This window comes from Triturus cristatus, chromosome 4_1 (assembly GCF_964204655.1).
Source record: "Triturus cristatus chromosome 4_1, aTriCri1.1, whole genome shotgun sequence".
Taxonomy (NCBI): Eukaryota; Metazoa; Chordata; class Amphibia; order Caudata; family Salamandridae; genus Triturus; species Triturus cristatus.
This window is the reverse complement of record NC_140585.1, coordinates 1,105,020,179-1,105,041,689: the sequence shown is the minus strand read 5'-3', so window position 1 is coordinate 1,105,041,689 and position 21,511 is coordinate 1,105,020,179. Positions and strand designations below refer to the sequence as shown.

Genomic DNA, 21,511 nt, shown 5'->3' with positions numbered 1-21,511 from the left:
AAGGTTAAGAATCTCTGCTTCATCATTGATACAAATCTTTCCCTTAAGCTGCAGGTCTCCAAGTTCACAGCCTCTTGTTTTTCCATTCTTAAATGGCTCAAGAAAATCCTATGGCTGATTCCTCCAAGTGCCCAAAGAACAGTGCTTCAGGCCCTGGTAACCTTCAGATTGGACTATGGGAATTTACTGTATCTGGGCGCTGATAAATCCTTGATCCATCACTTGCAAATCATTCCGAACGCAGCCGCCCGCCTTCTCTTCCGTCCGCCTAGATATACTTCCGTCTCTCCATGCTCCACAAACTACATTGGCTTAAGGTCGACAAGCGCACTAAATTCAAGGCCTTATGCTACATGTTTTGAGCCAGACATGGACTTGTCCCTTCTTGTATCCAAGGTCTGGTGTCTCCGTATGTCCCCAACCGATCGCTGAGACCAGCCAAACTCGCACTGTTTACCATGCCTAGGTTTCGTGGAGCCCGCATTAAGGGGCGTTCCTTTTCCTATTCAGACCCGAAACTTTGGAACTCTCTTTATGTAGCTCTCAGGAACTGCAACTTATTACTTACTTTCTGCAAGAACCTGAAGACTATGCTCTTCAATTGCCCTGACTGAGTTCTTGTCAACTGGCATGTTGCTATGTCTCCTTGTCTCCTATTTGTTTTAGCATCTATGTTTACTGTCTGCCTTAGCGCTGGGGGACCCTTTCTGGGTAGCTGTGTGTTCTACAAGCTTCTTACATCAATAAAATAAAAAAAGAATACTTCAAAATAATCAGGTAAGTAGCACAAATATACTACTGGTCTCCAGGGGGAAACCAAAGCATACACTAAGAAAGTGGAATGCAAACTTCAAAGGAACACAGGACTTGGAACAGAAGACTCAGAGGAGCTGGGGACACAAGGAACCAACCAAGGTAAGTACCTGCGAAGCCCACAGAGGCTGTGAGCTGAGTGGAAACACAGCCATCTCCCCAATGGAAGTCAATGGAGAAGTCATGGTTGCAGTTTTAAAGAAGTAGGACCCTTCCCGGAGGACCCTAAAGAAACCCTTTGGAAGACAGAAGGTTGGAGGGCCACCCCACCCGTGAATGCCCCAAGAAACAGGTTACCTGCAACAGGGAAGCCAGGTGCATAGGGATGAATTGGCATCGGAACCTGCCGTAGATGACAATGGGAGACTTCAAAGAAGATGCTTCTGGAGAAGACTGAAGGAATCCGGTGGAGTTCAAGGGTGGATTCTTGAAGAGGAGACCCTGCTAGCAGAGGGGACATAGTCTATGCCACTCAGAGGTGACAAGGGAAGGGGGCATGGAGCACAATGCCCACCGATGTCAGGAGGTTCAGAAGTGAAGACGATGACCTTGTCACTGCAGCTGTGAGAACCAAGCAGCCCTGAGAAAGACAAGGAATCATGCAGGAGCTGTCAGATGTTGGTGTCTAGGTGGTCGGTGTCTGGCGGGAGCATCAACAAGCCTTGGTAGCCGCAAGTGCAAAGGAAAGCGAAAAGATGCAAGTGCTGGGACCAGCAAGGCCTAAGGGACTCACCAAGTGCAGGAGAGTCAGAGTAGGCCTCAACAAGCAGGGGAGCCAACTGAAGCAAACGAAGACCCTCAAGAGGACCCACAAACGGAAGGCACAGGAGTTGCAAGAGGACCTTGAGCAGCTCACCAAAGAAGGAGGCAAACGGTGCAGAGGATGCCGTTCTTCAATGGATGAGGTGCTGGAGGTTGGAGCTTCTTGTAGCCTGAAGATCTCTGGAGTGCAAGGGGTTTGGTCCCAGCCAATTCGACGAAGGATGAAGGATACTGTCCTCAAACCTGCTGAGAAGACAGGTCAGGCCTCTAGGGAGCTGGCTACTGTGCTGTTGGGCCTCGGGAAGTCCAGTAGGACGACAGGAGTAGGAGACCGGTCAGTTTCGATGTGATGCCTGCACAGGATTACTTTGGATGTCCTTGATACCCACAGGCCTTCTGGAGAAACTGAATGCAGCATAGACACCGACAATGCAGAAGACTTGAAGCCCAGCAAGACCAGGAGCAGCAGGAGTCTTCCTCGATGCAGTCTCAGTTCTAGTCGAAGTCCAACGAAGTCTAAATATCCAGATGGTCAAAGAGTGTCTTGGTTTCAGAGGTGAATCTTGTTCCACGATGAATCTAAGGATCCACCCACAGGGGAGCCCTAAAGTATCCTAGGGAAAGTCTTGGAACGGCTCGGGGGTCCCTCCCAGAGGAGGGGCCGGACAGAGGGGAGGATACTTTCCTGTCCTTTGTCCAGTTTCGTGTCAGTGCGGGAACCAAGGGTTCCTGAACTGGCCCAAACGGGAGAATGCAAGGAGGGCACCAAATGTGCCCTTCAAAGCAGTCTGGAGGCGCTGTAAAGCACCTACACCCCACCCCAATACATTCATTGCTGTCTGGGAGGTGGCTACATCTCCCTGCGACAAGAAATCTATTGTTCTACCTTGCCTTGCTCGAGCTCAGCTCAGCAGTAGGAAGGCAGAATTGTGTCTGTGGTTGGCAGCAGCACTCACTTGCTGACAGACCCTGAAAGGCTGTTACTGCCAGTACTGGGGGGTCACCTGGGGAACCTCCCAGTACATGGGATCATACTTCCAGCACCGGAATCAATGTTGGTTGAATGATTCCAACATGTTTGATACCACACATGACCAGGTTCGGTGCAGCCACTATATAGTTAGACATCTTGTAATGACTGCTGTACACTATATACCTTAAAATGGCTGACCGCACTTACAAAGCCTGGAGACTCAACCCTGGTGTTTGAAGGGGTGTCCTGCTCAGGCAGGGGCACCCTCGCTCTTGTAACCAAGCACCCTGTCCTCAGGACTGAAGAGCATGCCATAGGGATGACATAGGTTTTAAGTGCAGTGACCTTAGATATAAGAAAACCTATATCTGTTGTTAGGGTTTCAAGCACCATCTCATACAGTCTGAAATGGCAGGCCTGTAGTCACAGTAGGTGGCACAATACATGCTGCAGCCCTTGGAACACCCCTGTTGTACCTATGCCCTTGGTAACTCAGTGCTATATACTTGGGACTTATATGGGTACACCAGTAGCAAATTGTGGAGGTACTAAAATTACTTAACAGAGACAATTTAGGGGTGACAGCATAAATGCTGGGGTTCTGATTAGCAGGGAGCCAGTTAACTAAGTCAAAAACACACTGACACCTGGCAAAAAGTGGGGGTAACCATGCTAGAAAGATCCTACCTTCCTTCAGTGGCAAATCTTCTTGACCCTGGTGTTCCCCACCATGGTCTCCTCCATGAACCTGACATCTTAACCTGAGGTGATGACCAAAAAAAGAATTTTGCTACAAGAGTGGTTGATTTAAAGGGAGTAACTGTAGTCTGGGCTAACCTGTAGGGGTTCACAGAAGCAAGTGCATCAGGAACCGCAATGGCCTGGGATCAAATTAACCGAGCACATAAGACAGTGATAGCCTGCAGGATTACACAGACAATTATGAACTTGACAAGGAAGAACATGGTGGGGCAGATGTGGAGGAGGACACACTTGGAGTTATAGCAGACAGTGGATCGTGGGACAAGCCCACCATGACCAATCAAATCTGGACCTCAAACAGTGAAGGGCATATCATGAACTTTTAAAGAAATAGCATCGACAAGCCTGCAACATGACTGGTTTGTGAACACAGCTATGAAAGACAGTGTGTCAGCAAACTTCTTTGTGTTACACCTCTGAGTGCAAGGAGGATAAACATCGTTGGGCTCACAGACGCCACACCAGACAATAAGGCTCGATCACAGACAAGTTCAAGTGTGATCCAATATAGAAAGTAAAACTCTTGTATTGAACACCTGTATACATTTGATCAAGACAAAACTAAACAGACAGCAAAGAATCACTGCTGGTGATCATGAAGTATGGTGAACAACGATTGCAATGGAGATGTAACAACTAAAGCATTTATGGCAAACGTTACACTTTATCTGAAACCCACTAAAAATGCTAACAATACATTCACTCTTGCTCCATATGGACAGTAGGAACACGAATTTACGAGGTTAAACGTCAACATGTATACTTTTTTTCATAGAAGTTTTGTTTGACACTATTTTACACATAAAATGAAGGTCCTGTAGTGGAATTGTGGTTTGGATGGTGTTGAACTGTAAGGAGTATCTTTTAAATTAATGAAAAAGCACAACATTTTCTGACTCGATCCTAAACTCTTAAGATGGAATGTTGCAAGACAAACTTGGTGCCTTTATATCTGGAGCTAGTGTTTTCTTATGCATTTTTAGAGAAAGTCAGAATTTGTGAACTCCAATGAAGGCAGAAAAGAGAAGAATAAGAATCTAAAGGAAAGTTAGTAGCACCGGTAGCCTGGGAAACAAGTATCCTGAATGTGCCTAGTGATCCCACACAATGTACAGCTCTACATAACTGAGGGAAGTGGACTAAAGGGCAAATTACTTACCTTTGGTAACGACTTATTTAGCAGAGACATGATCTACCTGCAGATTCCTTACCTTTGAATTTCCCAGGTGTCGTACTGGATCCGGAAGATGTTTCTTTGAGCAATATCCCTTCGCATTGGTAGGTGGCATCGATCGGCGCCGTGTGACGTCATTGGCTACGTCTGCGCCATAGTGACGTCCATGCCACCTACATAGGCACCACCTCGGTGCGCTGATGTGAGGTACTTTTCATGACTTTCCACACCAGAAGGGTGAAACCATGAAGTGCACTGACATTTGTGTGTTTTAACAATTAGGGCCCTGAAAGGGATCAGCCCTAACTTTCAAAACCTGTCCGCAGTGTGGGGAGGATGGGTAGGTCGGTAAGGAATCTGGAGCTAGAATATGTCTCTACCAGATAAGGCATTACAAAGGTAAGTAACTTGTTCATCTGATAGAGACATCAAGCCACAGATTCCTTACCTTAGAAAAGATGCTCCAGCAATACCATCCCCGGAGGAATGTCTGCAGACAAGGCTAGACAGGAAGTCCTGCAGGACAGAGCAGCCAAAAAGGCCGTCCCTGCAGACTTGACTGTCCAGGCAGTAGTGTTTGATAAACACGTGTAGGGATGTCCACGTTGCTACCTGACAAATGTCGAGGACTGGAACTCCACGCTGCAACACTGTGGTAGCAGCCTTAGCTCTGCTGGAATGAGCTCTTCAGTCTTCAGGATGATAGCAAATCTTGATGCAGAGGATGACCCATCGTGAGATAGTCCTCTTCTGCATTGCACAACCTTTCTTTGCCCCCAACGTAATCCACAAAGAGTTGGTCATCCACCTGGAATTCGTTAGTGTGGTCAAGGTAGAACAACAGCACTTTTTTGGGGTCCAGGTAGAGGAGTTGCTCCTTTTACTTATAGGGATGAGGTGGAGCATTGAAAACGGGCAAGGTGACAGATTGCCCCACATGAAATGGAGATACCACTTTCAGAAGGAAAGAGGCTCTAGTGCGAAGCACCAAATTGTCAGGGAATATTGTCAGGTAAGGAGCTTGGATGACCAAGCCTGAAATTCGTTCACACTCCTGGCAGATGTGATTGCCATTAAAAAGGCTGTTATGATGGTAAGCAGCCAGAGGGAGCAATTGTGTATAGGTTCAAATGGAGCACACATGAGGAAGTTGAGAACCAAGTTAAGGTCCCACAGAGGCACAATGAAAGGGGGAGGTGGAAACATATGAACAAGTCCCTTGAGGACCCTATTGATAATGGGAGATTTTAATAATGAGGGTTGGTCTGGCAGCTGCAGAAAGGCAGACCCGGCTGAAAGGTACCCTTCTAGAGTGCTCAGAGCAGAACCCTGCTGGGCAAAGGATAAAATAAAAAGCAAAACATCAGAAGGGAAGCAGAAATATTTCTGTACAATATATTACAAATTTGTTCCATCTGCAGGCGTAGACCATCATGGTGGAGGGACGCCTGGCTGCCAACATAATATTACAGATTTTGGGAGGAAGGTCGATGCTATCAAGAGCCGCTGCTCAATCTCCATGCAAGAAGGTATAGAGTTGACAAGTTCGGCTGGAGAACCCTGTCCTGCTGCTGCGCTGGAAGATCCTCCCGAAGGGGCACCCTGATCGGAGGATCGATGCTCAGTTGGAGAAGCTCGGGATACCAGACTCTTGCTGACGAGCTCAGAGCTACAAGAAAGACTTGGGCCTGGTCATTCCTGATCTTCTTGAGAACTCTGGGCAGGAGTGGTATGGGTGGTAAGGCATGCAGAAGGCCCGAGCTCCACTCGCGATGAACAGCATCTCCGAGCGAGAGACACCTTGGAAACTCCAGTGCACAAACTGCTGACAGTGCACATTCTCAGCTGAAGTGAACAGATCTAACCAAGGCTTTACCAACTGCTGAAAGAGATCTTGCGCCACCTCCATATGGAGATGCCATTAGTGATCTGCTAGGCATCTACTGCTGAGTTCGTCCACCCTGACATTCCGTGAACCTGCCAGCACTGTTCCCTGTAAGGGGCACGCATGCGCGCCAGCGCTCCTATCTCGCCTAGAGCACTCAGTGGGGTGTGTGAAGCGCGCACAGCGGCAGGTAAATTCAACAGCAAGTGCCTCCTAAACTTGCTGTATTTCTTTTGTTAAAAGGGCACGGCTGCGCTGCAGATTGTATGCCTTTGTAAAAGTATTCATGTTAATCGCAGCACCCGTCATGCTCTGAAATTACCATGATTACTTTCACAAAGGCACAAAATCTACCCCGGAGCTGCGCCCTTTTAACAAAAGAAATTCAGCAATGCCCCTCCCCAAGGTGAGAGATTGACTAGGTTTGCACTTTAAATATGGGCGAGGATGCCTCTCTCGGTCTTGAGCTTTTTTTTGCGTGTAAACATTCTCTCGGAAAAATAATCATTATCTTTTCATTTTGCATACCACACTCAAGCCATAAATATGTTTTTCACCCTTTTCTACAGCTCTCCACTCGGGTTCAACACTTCATTCCACTCTCGTCCCAGTGCAGCTTGCATTATTCCTCCTGAACCCCTGCTTTATTTTCCACATAGTCGTCCTTTGTATGCCTTCTCTAGCAAGTTTGCTTATGGTCGGACTGGCCTGGTTTTGCACCAACAGCTGGACTGATAGTTCAATATGTGAGGCATTTTTCGGACTGTTTGTGGACCGGTTTTCTGGTGGGCCAAGTTTTACTGTTGCTTTTCCAGTTAGTACCACAAAAATTGCATGCAGCAAGCAAAAACGAATGCTGGTCCCATACCTATACAAATGGCTATACAAGCTAAAAACTGCCCGATGTACAACGGTGGGCTAAGTTTTTAGCTGGCTGATTAACGGGCCACTTTCATTTTTCTGACTGGGCCTATTTTCTGTTCAAGCTCGACCCTGCGTCCACTCTACAAACTGTAAATCCTCCAGACACTTAGTCTTCATTCTCTGCATGCGCTCTCTACTCACCACATGCACTCTCCACCAACATTGTGTGCCCTATTCAGTGCCGTTGTCAACCCCTGCTTTAGCAGATGCAGCTAAGATGGGGTTTTTGATGGGGCTCTTTTGTCTGCAACTCGGCAGATGAAAGGTGGGAAGGTGAGTGGACGAGTGAAGTGGTGGACGGGTGGGAGTGAAATGGTGGACGGGTGGGTGAGTGAAGGGGAGCATGGATAGGTGAAAGAGTGAAAGGATGGATGTAAGAATGGAGGAATGAAAGGGAGAGGAGTTGGCCTAACGCATAGGGCGCTCGACCTCGGACCTGGGGAACTGGGTTCGAGTCTCGGTAATGACGCTGAACATCCTGTGATTCTGGGCAAATCACTTAATCTCCCCGTGCCTAAGAAATAATGAATGTGTGTCCTAATGTAACGTAACTGGTGCTGTGTAAAGCGCTCCGATACCCAATTGGATTCGGGTCAAGTTTGCGCTATATAAAACTGCAAAAAAAAAAAATGGATGTGTAAAGGGAGGAAGGATGGATGAGTGAAAGGGTGGATGGCTGGAAGGATGATGAGAGAAAGGATGTATGAGTGAGTGAAAGGATGCCTCTGAGTTAAACGATAAATGGATGGATCAATGAGTGCATGTATGAATGGACTGAGTGAAAGAGTGCATTGGTGGATGTGTGGATGAGTGAAAGGATAGATGTAAGGATGGATGAGTGAAATAATGGATGGAAAAGTGAAAGGGAGAATATATGACTGGATGAAAGGGTGGACAGATGGATAAGTGAAAAGGGTGGATGAGTGAGCGAAAGAATGAATGCGTGTAAGTGTAAATGGATGAGTGGGTTGAAGGGTGAGTGGATGAGTCAAGGGATGGATGGCTATACAAAAGGGTGGATCAATGGATGAGTGAAAGGGATGATGGATTGATGGATGAGTGAAATGGTAAATGGATGATGGATGGATGGATGTGAGTGAAGAAGTAGATGGATAAATGCATGGATGAATGAGTGAAAGAATGGAGGTAAGGATAGATGAGTAAAGGAAGGATGGATAGATAGATGAGTGAAAGGGTAGATGGCTGGATGAATGATGGATGAGTGAGTGAAAGAATAAATGGAAGGACTGAGTGGATGGATGGATGAATGAAAAGATGGATGTATGCATGGATAAGTGAACGAAAGTATGGATGAGTCAAAGGGAGGGTAGATAGCTGTCTGGATTAAAGGGTAGATTGCTGGATGACTGAAAGGATGAATGGATGGATAAAGGAGTGAAAGTATGGATGGGTGGCTGAGAGAGTGATAGGATGAATAGATGAATGAAAGGGTAAATGGATGGATGAAAGGATAGATGGGTCAAAGGGTGGATAGACGAGTGAAAGGGTGGATCAATGAATGAGTGAGAGTGAGGATGGATGGAGTGAAAGGATGGATTAATGAGTAAAAGGGTGGATGGAAGCCTGAAAGGATGGATGGATGATTGGATGGATTAATGAAAGGATTAATGAATGATAGGGGGGATGGCAAGTGAAAGGATTGATGAACCAATGAAAGGATAGATATGTTTGATAGAAAGGTTTGAAGATGGATGAATAGATTTGCATGTGGATGGGTGGATGGATGGACGGAATGGTGAAGGACTGAATATTGGATGAAAGACTGAATGGAAGACGGAATGTAAAGGTGAAATGGTGATTATCAGCGAGTGGATGGAAGAATGAATAGATGAATGGATAGATGCTTGGATGCAAGAGAAAAGCAAGCCCTTTTGGGGAGGGTCCGATGACTTCTTCATTTGCTTGGTATCATAATAATTTTGGTTTGAAGTGTTTTTAAAAAAAAATTTCAGGCTATTTCCTTGCCTATACTTCATATAAAATTCCTCTTTCTAACCTTTTATCCACCATCTCCACTCATCAAATCCGATCTCTACAATGTACATTGTTGTCCACATCAGGCATCTTCTCTATACTGCACATGTGCTCTCCACCCTCTATAAGCCATATTTGTCACTGCACACGCACGGTCGGGTTCCTGGCGCACATAACCTTGGATGTAGCGCACAGAGACCTTACACTGCCGCACACAGAGGAATAAAATTAGAGGGAACATTGCCTGCCAGGTTTTGAACCAACAGGGATATGCCCTGCTGTTCCAGCCAAGTGCAGAGATGCAGGGTCTCTTGACAAAGGGTCCACAACCTCACCCAGCCCTGCTTGTTGTAGTACCATATGGCGGTGGTGTTGCCAGTAAACTCTTGCACTAGCTTCTCTTTGATGGAAGGAAGGAAGGCTTTCAGTGCCAAACGAGTTGCTTGGAGCTCCAGCAAGTTGATCTGGAGTCTGGATTCCGCCGGAGAACAGAGTCCTCTGATCTCCAACTTTCCCAGATGGCTGCCACATCCCAGAAGTGACATCTGTCACCACTGTGAGATCTGGTTGGGGAAAGGAGAGAAGTCTGCTGGTGAACCAATCACTGTGTGTCAGCCAGTTCCCTATGAGATCCTGACCATGTCGGATAGATTCCCCCGATGCTGCGCCCACTGGAACTTCAGGTCCCACTGCAGAGCCCGCATATGCCATCTGGCATGAGCTACTAACAGGATGCAGGAGGCCATGAGGCCCAGCAGCCTCAGAGCCACTCTGCAGGTTAAGCTCAACACCGCACTTTGTCCAGAACATCTCAGATGAAAGGGAGCATCTGAGAGGGAGTCTGTCTTCGGCACATTGATAGTGAACTCCAGCGAATGCAGGAGGTCCACCGTAGTATTTAAGTGGGAGGTGTGAGCAACATCCTAGGGTGAACCAGCCTTCAACAGCCAGTCAACAATCCTAGTCTGCACAGATGATATGCGATCACTGCCATCACCTTGGTGAACACCCGAGGGGCGCTGGTAAGGCCAAAGGGGTGCACAGTGAACTGAAAATGCTCATGGCGTACCACAAACTGCAGGTAGCGCTGATGAGCAGGCAGGACGAGAATGTGGAAATAGGCGTCCTGCAAGTCCGACACTACAATCCAGTCTCTCGGGTCCAGGGCAGACAAGACCTGAGTTAATGTGAGCATCATGAACTTTTCCTATTTGAGGAAGTAGTTGAGGGCTCTTAGATCTAGGATAGGGTGAAGGCCCTTGTCCTTTTTCAGGACCAGAAAGTAGCTGAAATAACAACTACAGTCTACTTCTGGCGCCAGCACCCTCTCTATGGCTCCATTGGCCATGCGAGCCATGACTTCCTCCTAAAGAAAAATAGGATGATCCTCCATCAGCAGTCATAAGATGGAGGCATGGAGGGGGGTAGACTCGAAGGGGAGCGGGGTAGACTCGAAGGGGAGGGAGTAGCCTCTACGGACTATCTGGAGGACCCACCTGTCTGATGTAATGGTTTGCCAGTGGTGGAGGTGATGGCTAATCATGCCATCAACTGCCTATGATCAATAAGAGCAAGACTAGCAGGGATTGGAGGCTACAGTCGGGGTGGTGAACTGATCCGATTTCTGGCTAACTGTCCCATGGGATTGGAATGGGCAGCTCCCTCGGCCACGCGGATGTTGTAGATCGTGCACGGTCTTGTGGAAGAGATAGGCCGGCACGGCTGAAATTCCCTTCTGTAGCCGTGATAGGGGCAAAAGGCAGACTGTGACAGTATGGCCACTGAGAGGCCCAAGGACTTGGCCGTAGCCATGAGTCTTGAAAGCGCTCCAGTGCCATGTCTGCCTTAACTCTGAGGAGACGGGTGCCCTCTAAGGGCATGTCCATGACTGAGGCCTGGATATCCCCCGTAAAGCCAGAAGTTCACATCCAGGCATGGTGGCGAACAGCCACTCTCTTTGAAAATGCGCTGCCCAGCGAGTCGGTCGTGTTGAGACCACAAAAAATGGCGAACTTTGCTGTAACTTAACTCCCTTAAGGTTTTTTGTTGTAGTCCTTGCCATAAAAATGAAGGTAGGTCTGACACATACTTTTTCTCTCAGAAGAATGCTGGTGTCTGAACTGTAGACTTGGCAAAGGATGCATGTCTCAGAAGAAAAAACATTTACACTGAGGGCTCTATTTACTAAGATTTAACACCTTGTTTGCATCACAAAATGACACAAAACGACGCAAAATCTTTTTTCACCTATTTACTTTCCTGTGAAAAACCTGTTTTAAGCTAGAAAATAATTTGAAAGTAATGCAAAACAACGCATAGCGCTGCTCTGCATTACTTAGCGACAAGGGAGGGGACCATGGGTGGTGCATGGGTGTTCCCATGCAACCAACCAAGCTATCGTCAAAAGCATGGTCGTATGCAGTTTGTTATAATCATAGATTAGATACTGCCTATATGCATCCTCTGTCTCTGGTTTTGGAATGGCAAGAATTGTGGTTACCAATTACTAGATAACTCTGCCAAACGATTCCTTATACTTTCCCCTGCAATGCAAGTACCTAAACTCCCTTGATTCTCTTTTTACTTGCAATGTTTTTTTCTCATTTTCTTATTACTCTTTGATTACATATTTGTACATTTTCTTGATACTTGCAATCGGACATTATGAAGTGTGGTTTCATTTGTGTTCCAGTCCTTCTCCCGTCTCCCCTCCCCTTATTTTTTATTGATCGTGCTTTTTATTTTTTCATATAATTTTGTATTCAAATGTATTTCAATGAATGTTTTTCCCTTCATGATTTTATTAAATCTCTCTTTAAACTTAAAGGAAAAGCTGAGCATTAGCGCTCCAGCTCCTGGAAATGTAGGGAGGCACAGAGCCGAGATGTGCGCAGGCTCTGCAGAACGAGGCCTAGAGCGTTGAGGTTCTTCTGTCACATTGGCGGACAGACGGGAAGAAGAGGAAGCATGGTTCAACTTCTCGTTTTTCTTAAGCCTCCTACCTGACCGACTCCACATCTTCGAGCAGGGGGAAGAGGACCTAGGACTCTTGAAGCAGCGACAGGACCGTTCCCTCGAATGAGACCAGGAACTAGACCGCCCAGGCGAGTGACGTGGTGTTGAACACTGGGCAGCAAGCAGCTTTTAGGCTCACTCCCTCAAAGCCTTTGGAGCCATGGCCCGGCAATCGGAGAACGACGAGAAGTCGTGGTTGGGTTACAGGCACCAGTGACAATTAAGTGTGGATCCGTCACCGACATGGTACAGTGGCAGGCGCAGCACAGTTTGAATCCAGAAGTTTTCTACGATATCAAGGGAAAAACCTACACACCAAAAATTGTCGACAACATGGGTAGTTCTCTTCACAGATCTGCACAAGCTGGGGTGGAAAGAAAATAACTGATCTCAGAGCACAGAGGTGGGGCCTATATAGGGTGCAGTGTATGTCACTTCCAGCACAGACGCCTCAGACAACGTCACATGGAGCCAATCAGTGCCACCTACCGGCGCACACGGGTATTGTTTGAGCAAAGGTTTCCGGATCCAGCCTAACACCTGGGATATTTTAAGGTAAGGAATCTGAGGCTGTAAGTCTCCGTCAGAATGGGTGTTTTCATTTAATATGCAATTCTTGTACAGTTCTACTGTAAAGTATTAATGATGTGTATTTACTTTAAATTGCAGACTTTTGGATATGATGGTTTTTCTCAAGTTTTTCAAAGAATCAGACTCTTCAGATGCATTTACAAAATGATATTCCTGGATCACTGGAAATCCACGTTGATTGAACAGCTCTTTGCTAATTTTAATTTGGCAGGCTTTACGACATTTCTCATCAGAAACATCCAAATGGGTACCAACAAGGATAACTGGGGACACTGAAGCTCGAGCCTGTAAAAAGAATTAAAAAATACATTAGCAAATGATGGCTTCTTGAACAATCAAATGAGTTAGCAATAATGGTTGTGATATCTGACAAGTCACCAGATGCTGTGCATTGCAAGAATTGTATTAGCAAGACAAAAGGACCAATTTCTCACTAACCAATTGTACAAGGATTCTGTTATGCTATCATTAGATTTACTTCACGACAACTATGGTAAATTAAAATTGAAAGAATTACCTGCACCAACAGGACACTTGATTGCACCCAGCACATTTTATCACCCACTCCTGATTTTTATGTCTGACTGGAGACACTTTAAAAAATGGCTGAGCACAAACTAGCAACTTGACTATGTTGTGATTGAAAGTGCTTATTCATTGAATGAGGAGTTTATGTGGATGGTTGTGTGGATGGGTGAGAAGGAGGCTGTGAGAAATTCAATGGTTGGAGAGTCAACTGTATGTGAGGATGGATGAATGAGTGAGTCTCAGGATACATAACTGAGTAAAGTGAGTGCACGAATGGCTGAGTGAGTGCTTGAATGGATACGGATAGTTTTCACCAATCGAATGATACAGACTGAGAACCGAGATAGCAATGGTAATGTTATAAAAAATAACTACCAATAGTTATGCCACTGCAGGCATTATGCCAAGCCTGTGCAACTGTCATCTTGCGACAAATACCCACAGGATACATAACTAGCTGCCCTGAGATGACCTCCGAGGTTCTTTGTGGGCGGAAATTTCATGAGATAGAATATGAATACTATGATTTATCTATTATTGGTCAATTGCTGGCAATGCTTCTTGCTGTGTTTCATTCTTAGGGATCAGAGTGGAAGAGTTCATTGTCCTTACATTGAAGGTTGTTAGGCTATGTTTTCGGTTTATGAGCATCCCTTGTGCTTGCTGAACATGATATCATGTCTGAGTGATCTGTGTTGAGTCATTTGGGAGCTTCAGTCCACACTTAGGAATGTGCACAGTAACATCATTCCTACTGGTGAGGTATATCCAATTTACTTGTAACTTGAACCAATGGCCTATGTGCTTTGTGAATATGCTAGGTATCCTGTCTATGTTTTCCTCCAGGTTTTGATCTGCATGCAAACACACTTTAATTTTTACATTAAGCTCTAGTTGTTATAATGTTCATCTATGTTCAATTTTAGTTATCCCCATTTTAATTATACATGTTTGTTTATTTAGATGCATGTTAAAAATATAAACGCACAACACTTAATGTCATAAATCATTGGAATGCGAACATATTCATATTTAGGTTTGAATTACGTTTCGAGTTATTTTTAAATAATGACAAAGGTTCTGTAGAAAATAACATCTTAGTTTCTCAGTTAATGTGATTAATCAACAAGCAATGTTTCACAGAACACTAATGGTTTATTTTGTGAATGTTCAGCAAAGTTTAGACAGAGCATATAAACTGGAGCAAAGCATTATTAAATAGAGTGGAACTATGATCCAGAGATTCAAGACTAAGGGTCATTCAGTAGCCCTAAATACCTTTCCTTGTCGAAAACTATGAAGAAGGCACATCGAGTCCTCCGCTTGTCTTGTCTGATGACTTGAAATCACAGAGGCGGAGATGCAGACACAAAAACAGCAGCTGCTGTTTCTTTACTGAACACTACCTCCATTGTCCATAATAGATATGCAGGTGTGAACAATCTATGAAACGTGGCAATGACCCTTTTGGTGCTAAATTTAGCATAGTTAATCTAGGGAAAGGAGACGTTGGGGATATTGTAACAAGCATTCGCAAAGCCGATATTTCTCTCTTTTGTGAGAGTTGGAGCTACTGGCGTAGTAAATGACAATGTATTTTACCCATGTGTTATGGAGTGCAATGGATGTAAGTGGTGTGGAGTGGAATTATGCGGGTTGGATTGGAAACGTTAGTTGTGGAATTGTGTGGGGTGGTCTAGTGTGGTGTGGAGTGGATTTGTGTAGTGAAGTTATGTGGCATGGTGTGCAGTGGAATTATGTGGATAGTAATTATGTGGTATTGAGTATACTGGAATTATGTGCTGTAGGATTGTGTGTCATGGAGTGTAATTATGTAGATTGGTATTTTGTGTTATGGAGTGGTATGTAGTGAAGTTTATTTATGTGGTGTGCTGTTGAATTTTGTAGCATGATGTGTAATTCTGTGATGTGGATTGGATGTATGTGGTGTGTTGTGTCATTGTCTTGTTGACTTGAATTACGTGATTTGTTGAATTTTGTGGTGTGGAATGGAAATATGTGGAGTTGAATTGTGTGGCATGGAACTGTATGGCGTTGAGTGAAATTATGCTAATTGGAATTATGTAGCATGGTGTGGAGCGTATTTATGTGGATTGTTGCTATGTGGCATAGAGTGGCTTTATGTGGGATGTATTTATTTAGTATTGAGTAGAGTGTAATTATGTGAAGTTGAATCATGTTGTGTTGAGTGGTTTTAAGTGGAGTGTAATTATGTTGGGTGGCGGTGAATTGTGTGGTGTGAAAATGCGTGGTGTTGTTTGTTGCACTAAACATCTAGGTATGCCACAAAGTATGCAGTTGAGTGGAGTGATTCATTTTATTCTGCATCTTCTTCAGACTATTCAGATAGGATTCACATTAATGAATATTACCGGATTTCCCCAAGATTACATAATGTAGTCAAATGAGCGAGTCGGGATTAAAACCCAAGTCTACTGGTTTTACAGGCAACAATTTAAGCTCCAAATCTTTTCTAAGAAATCACATATATATTTAGCTGCTGGTGTGTGCACTTACATTTTGGCATATTATTTGAAAACGTTTATTTATATCTTCAAGATGGCTGATTGGTACTGATTGGTACTTAAGTTTGTATTCTGTATAGTTCCAAATAAATGTGTGGTATTAAAAAAAGAAAGAGAATCAGCACCTGCAAGCCATTGAGTGTTGTACTCAAGATAAAAAACAAAGGGCAATGTTTTATCACGGAGAAGACCTGAACAGTATAAAACATGGAAAACAAGTTAAACATTGATGCTATCTAATACAGGAATCCTTGGCCAAAGCAGAAAAAGTCCATCAGAGGATGAATTCAAACAGTACAGCAGACGCAAAACTATTTGAATGTCCGGCATACAAGTACAAAAACAAATTAGGAGTGGATGGTGTGCCTTGGGGCAAGGGGACAGTGGTGGTAGACTGCTCTCCCTCTGGGGCAAACAATGCAGAGAAGGGGAATGCAGGTATATTGATGCTCAATATTTTATGTGCTGTATACCAAGATCTTAAGCAACCCCTTTATCAGCTGATTAGAACTATTAACAAGGATGAATGATACATTTCATCACAAAATTCAGGCACATAATGTGTCGAAAAGAATTCTCACCTGCAGCGAAGTGCAGTGGACCAGACCAGTGCCCTGCTGTGTTGTCTCCTGTTAACATTCTTGGTCCCCAGGTAGATTTTCAGACAAGTTGCCAGGGATATGTGAAAAAGATTGCTTCAGCTCAGCCTTGCATGGTAGCCTCCATCTCATGTTTTAAGAACAGGGTGGGTTAACCTTCTGAATTTGGACCTACAGACTATTTGGATCATTTTCCTGAGAGTAGCACACCTTCTTGATGCATTTGCTCCAATCACTCTGGGTGCTGTAGAGCTACGAAGTGCTGCCTCCTGGAAGGTGATGCCATGTTGAAAATAACTTTATGAGCCTGAGCACGATAGGACTATTGGTGAAGCAACTACATATAAAAGGGGGATTGGTCAAAATGACTCCAAGAAACTAGCTACTGGGACTTTCTCAACATCTCCTAGTAATTCAAATTATTTTCAAGCTCTAGAAACCCTCCATTCTGAACCCAGTATGTGTCAGGTAAAGTCATCAAACTAGCATCATGCTGTGGTCACATTAGGTACCTGTTTACTGTGGTAGAACTTTGCACACCAACACCTACAGCCTACTACCTTGAGCCTCTTGCTCTCAGGATCCAGTCACCTTTACCAGCTGTCTCTCTCAAACAGGGCTGTCATTCATAGCGTTTTCACGCACTGAATGAGAATGAAGGCCCTGCCACCAAACACCACTGGGGGATGGTGCCAATAATAACATAAGTAGTTACATTAAGGCGCATGACATGCCCTCACAACTTAATGTAACTACTTATGTCATTATTGTATGGGCTCACCGTGATAGGCTGCTGCTGCCTCAGAGTTTGGGATCTGTAAGGCGGTGGGCTGGGAGAGAAGAGGGCTTTGAGCCTGCCTAAGGCAGGCAAACAGACCAAGGAAGGTAGCTGACTTCAGCCTCAGAGGGCAGTGTGCACACTGAGTGCACTTTGTAACCAGAGTCAGCGAGGCTCCGCCTCATCTGGTAAAATACTAAAGAAAAAGTGGTTCTGTCGGGTAGCTTAAATCATTTGTACAATGTATTAAATACATGAAGGAAAATGCATTAGTCTTATAACCAGGCGTCACATAAAGAAGAACAACTTATATATTAAAATAAATCAATTTCTTTACTTTGCATTCATCAATGAAATGGCTGTCACAAAACATACGGCGAAGAAACAATTAACTGTAGTGTACAGTTAGTGACTAGTAGTGATACGTGACATAGTGCTGTACAAAAGTGACATAAATAACATATACATGACACAGGGGGATATTTATCATCCGAAGTCCAGGACTCAATGCATAAGTCCCAACAGAAGTTATGATTTAATGTTCGGGTTTGGGAAATTGCGTGGAGTAATTGTAACTGTAACGTCAACGTTTTGACCCTTGACAATTGTGCAGCTTCTTAGGCATCAGAAGCGGGTCTTCATCAGGACAGGGGGGGAAGGAACAAGTGACAGCCAACGATTTGGGGTCCTAATATATGGGCATCCAACTTGAGGTCATATTCAGGGAGGTGTCAGCCGACACCTACGACTCACATCCATGGATTGTGGTCTGCATCAAAACTCTAAACAATGTCCTCACCAATCAATAGTAAGAATTACTCTGAAGACATCAGGGCAATCAAGTGAATTGAGTACAATTTGAAGGGGACATCTTCATCCGTCCACGTCTGCTCAGTTGTGCGCGTAAAGTGGTAAAATGACGCACACAGGGGACAAACCAGCCCAAAAATCTGTTACCCGCCAGGTGAGTTTTTTCTTGCACAAATGGGAAAAATGTTGCCCATTTATGCGGGAAATAGCCCAATTTGGAAACCCTGGTTGCTGATGTACCCAACTCTAGTTATGTTAGGCACAGGAATATTATGTGATTCGCCATATTTGTGATGTTGAACTGATGTCGGGACTTGTGCCGAAGACGCGCCAAAGGCAAGCCCGTCTGAGTGCGTCCGTCCGCACCTGGACGTCGCCAGACACCAGGACCCCTGGCTCTGGGACATCCCGTAGGCAAATCTACACACAAGAATATCTACTCGCATTAAAATCTAAAGCCCCCTGTGCACAACATAACTGACATCCTGACTCTCAACACCAGCAGTGCAACAGATGTAGGTTTAGGGCGGATATGTGCTCACGGCTGTCCCCTCCGGCCTCAGGGCTGAAATATTTCACTATATGCAGCCTCAATTGTAGATCTCTTTTTAAACATCATGCAGAGGCATCAGATCTTCTGAAGGAATCCACACCAGATATCTTTATTTTTCCTAGTGACTCACTATTGACTCTGTGGCCATCCCTGCTTTGGTCCTACCCACAGGCTACATGATGTGCGCCCAGAATAGGACAGTCGGGAGAGGGGGAGGGTTAGCTATTATATTTAAATCAGCATTTTCCTGCACCCTCACACCACAGACCATCCCTGACTCTGAAAGTGCCTTTTTTAAATTTGCGCTGACTCACAATTTTACCATCTCTGGGCTGCTTATCTACCGCCCACCAGGTCCTTCAAAAGCCTTTTAAGAAGCCCCAGCTAATACTGCTTCTACACTCATACTAGAAGCAGCCAACTTTAGTATCATAGGGGACCTTAACCTACACCTGGAATGCCAAGATTCCCAGGAGATTATCAATTTCCTGGGAGATATGGATGCCTGTCGGTTAACACAGATGGTGGTGAGACCAACACATGTAGCAGGTCATCTACTTGATCCTGTATTCTCGAATCTCCAGACTATGGAGGCCAACCCGCCACTCTCTATGCTCTGGACGGATCACTTCCTCATCTCTCTGCGCCTCTGTTTACAAGGCCCTCACTGCAATCCCCCCGTCAGTCTTCAATGATGCGCCCATGGCATAAATTGGACTCGACAATTTTCAGAGCCACTCTAAACTCACATCGCCCACAATGGCCCACAGACTTAGAGGCAGCAGATGTTGCGTTTAGACGATGGGTCAATAAAGCACTAGATCACTGTATTCCGACTAAAACGACGCTTGGTATGATGAGGCCCTGATAGCGGAAAAGAAAAAATGCAAAATCCTAGAACGGTCCTGGAGAAGTGCATATGATCTCACAGCAGAAATTATCTATAGGAATGCAGTCAAAGCATACCATAAATTGGTCCGGAAGACCAAGGCCATGTTCTATGCTAACATGATCACGACGAGCAGCTGCCTCCGAACTTTGGGAGAATTCTACTTTGGTAGCCATACCTCAATCCCTACAGGACCTTCCTCCCATGTCCCCTAAAGACATGAACGTTCTGTTGGGCAAGGTAAAATCAAGCTCTCCTGATGATCTTTGAAAAACAAAATTTTCCAGGAAATTTCACGACTGCCTCCTGACGGAGGACCGGGAGCTGATTAACCGGTCACTCTCAGCGGCGGTGATCCCTAAGTCTTGGAAAAATGCCAAAGTTATTCCCCTACTAAAAAAACAACACTAGATACGTCTCTGCCAGAGAACTTCCGCCCAATATCCCTGCTCCCATACCTGGCTAAAATCATGGAGTCCTATGTCAACACCGCTTTGACTAAATACTTGGAAGCAAATGCGATCCTGGATAGGTCACAAAATGGCTTTTGGCCTAGAAATAGCACTGAATCTGCACTACTTGCAGTCACAGAGCAGCTAAGTGCCACACTGGATGAGGGCAAAACCTTGGCATAGATTTTGTTGGACCTCAGTGCGGCCTTTGACACGGTCTCCCATAGGATCCTGCTACATCGGTTAGAGGAGATCGGGGTCAAGGACAAGGTCCTGGCCTGGTTTGGGTCTTTTCTGACCGATTGATCCTTTCAGGTCTCTGCTCCCCCTTTTCTTTCCAGTGACCACCCTCTTGGATGTGGCGTTCCACAGGGTCCTGCCCTGAGCCCTACTCTATTTAATGTTTACATCCGCCCCCGTCCCTGTTGGCCAAAGGACGGAACATCGACATGTTATCATACGCCGATGATATCCAACTGATATTCACTTTCTCCAATAACTCCAAACAGGACCAAGCAAAATTTCAGGATGACCTTATGGCCATCTCTAACTGGATGGTGAATAACTACCTGCAATTGAACTCCACAAAGTCAGAGGTGCTCTTTGTGGGCCGTGATGCCCATCTATTGGGGCAACCAATTGTGGCCTGCGACCCTGGTTACCCCTCCCCAACCGAAAACCGTAGTAAAGAACTTAGGAGTTCTGATGGATAGTGCCCTCTCATTTGAGAGTCAAGCCAAAACAGTGGCAGGCACCTGCTTCCGTCTCCTACATAGCCTGAAACTCATTCTGGGATTCTTTGACACATCCATCCGACAAATGATTGTCCAATCTACTGCACAGTCCTGATTAGACTACTGTAATGGGCCCTTACACAGCGTGAATATAGCCGTGACCAAAAGACTTCAACGGGTACAGAACGCGGCTGTCCGTATGCTTTTTGCACTACCTAAGCATTACCATGCCTCAGACCTTCTTTGCCGACTTCACTGGATGCCGATGGAACAGAGAGTCTATTTTAGGACTCTCTGTACTACACACAAGATCTTGCATGACCAAGGTCCGCAAATTTTGAAGGGCTGTGCTTGCCGTATGTTCCGGCTCAAGCCCTGTGTTCCGTGGATCTGCATCTGGCCTGTGTCCCTGGGTGCGCAGGTTAAGAGCAGGGGGGGCGCTTTTTCAGGGTTATGGCACCCGTCCTATGGAATTCTATTCCTCTTGCTGCTCGGGGCTCGCAAGACCATTGGGCTTTCAGAAAAATTATCAAAACGTGGCTTTTCTCTAACCTCTAGGTGAAATCTTTCCCTGCATACTCCTGTCAGTCTTTATAAGAACTTATAACATAACATTACATAACTTGCGAAAATGATGGACATCTGGGAAAGGTAGTGTTTACATTAAACTGAGGCAACTGTAGGTAGTAAGCCCTTAGAAACAAGGTAGACATTTTGGATTGTGTTAC

General features: G+C 45.2%; 1 protein-coding gene across 1 annotated transcript in view; it reads right to left on the bottom strand.

Annotated features, from left to right (window-relative positions):
* LRRK2 (leucine rich repeat kinase 2) overlaps positions 1-21,511 on the bottom strand; it is a 1,602,077-nt gene that overhangs the window by 740,741 nt on the left and 839,825 nt on the right. The window contains exon 31 of the mRNA XM_085654107.1: positions 12,961-13,179. Within this exon, the coding sequence (XP_085510233.1) occupies positions 12,961-13,179 (219 nt within the window). The remainder of the gene's footprint in view (positions 1-12,960; positions 13,180-21,511) is intronic.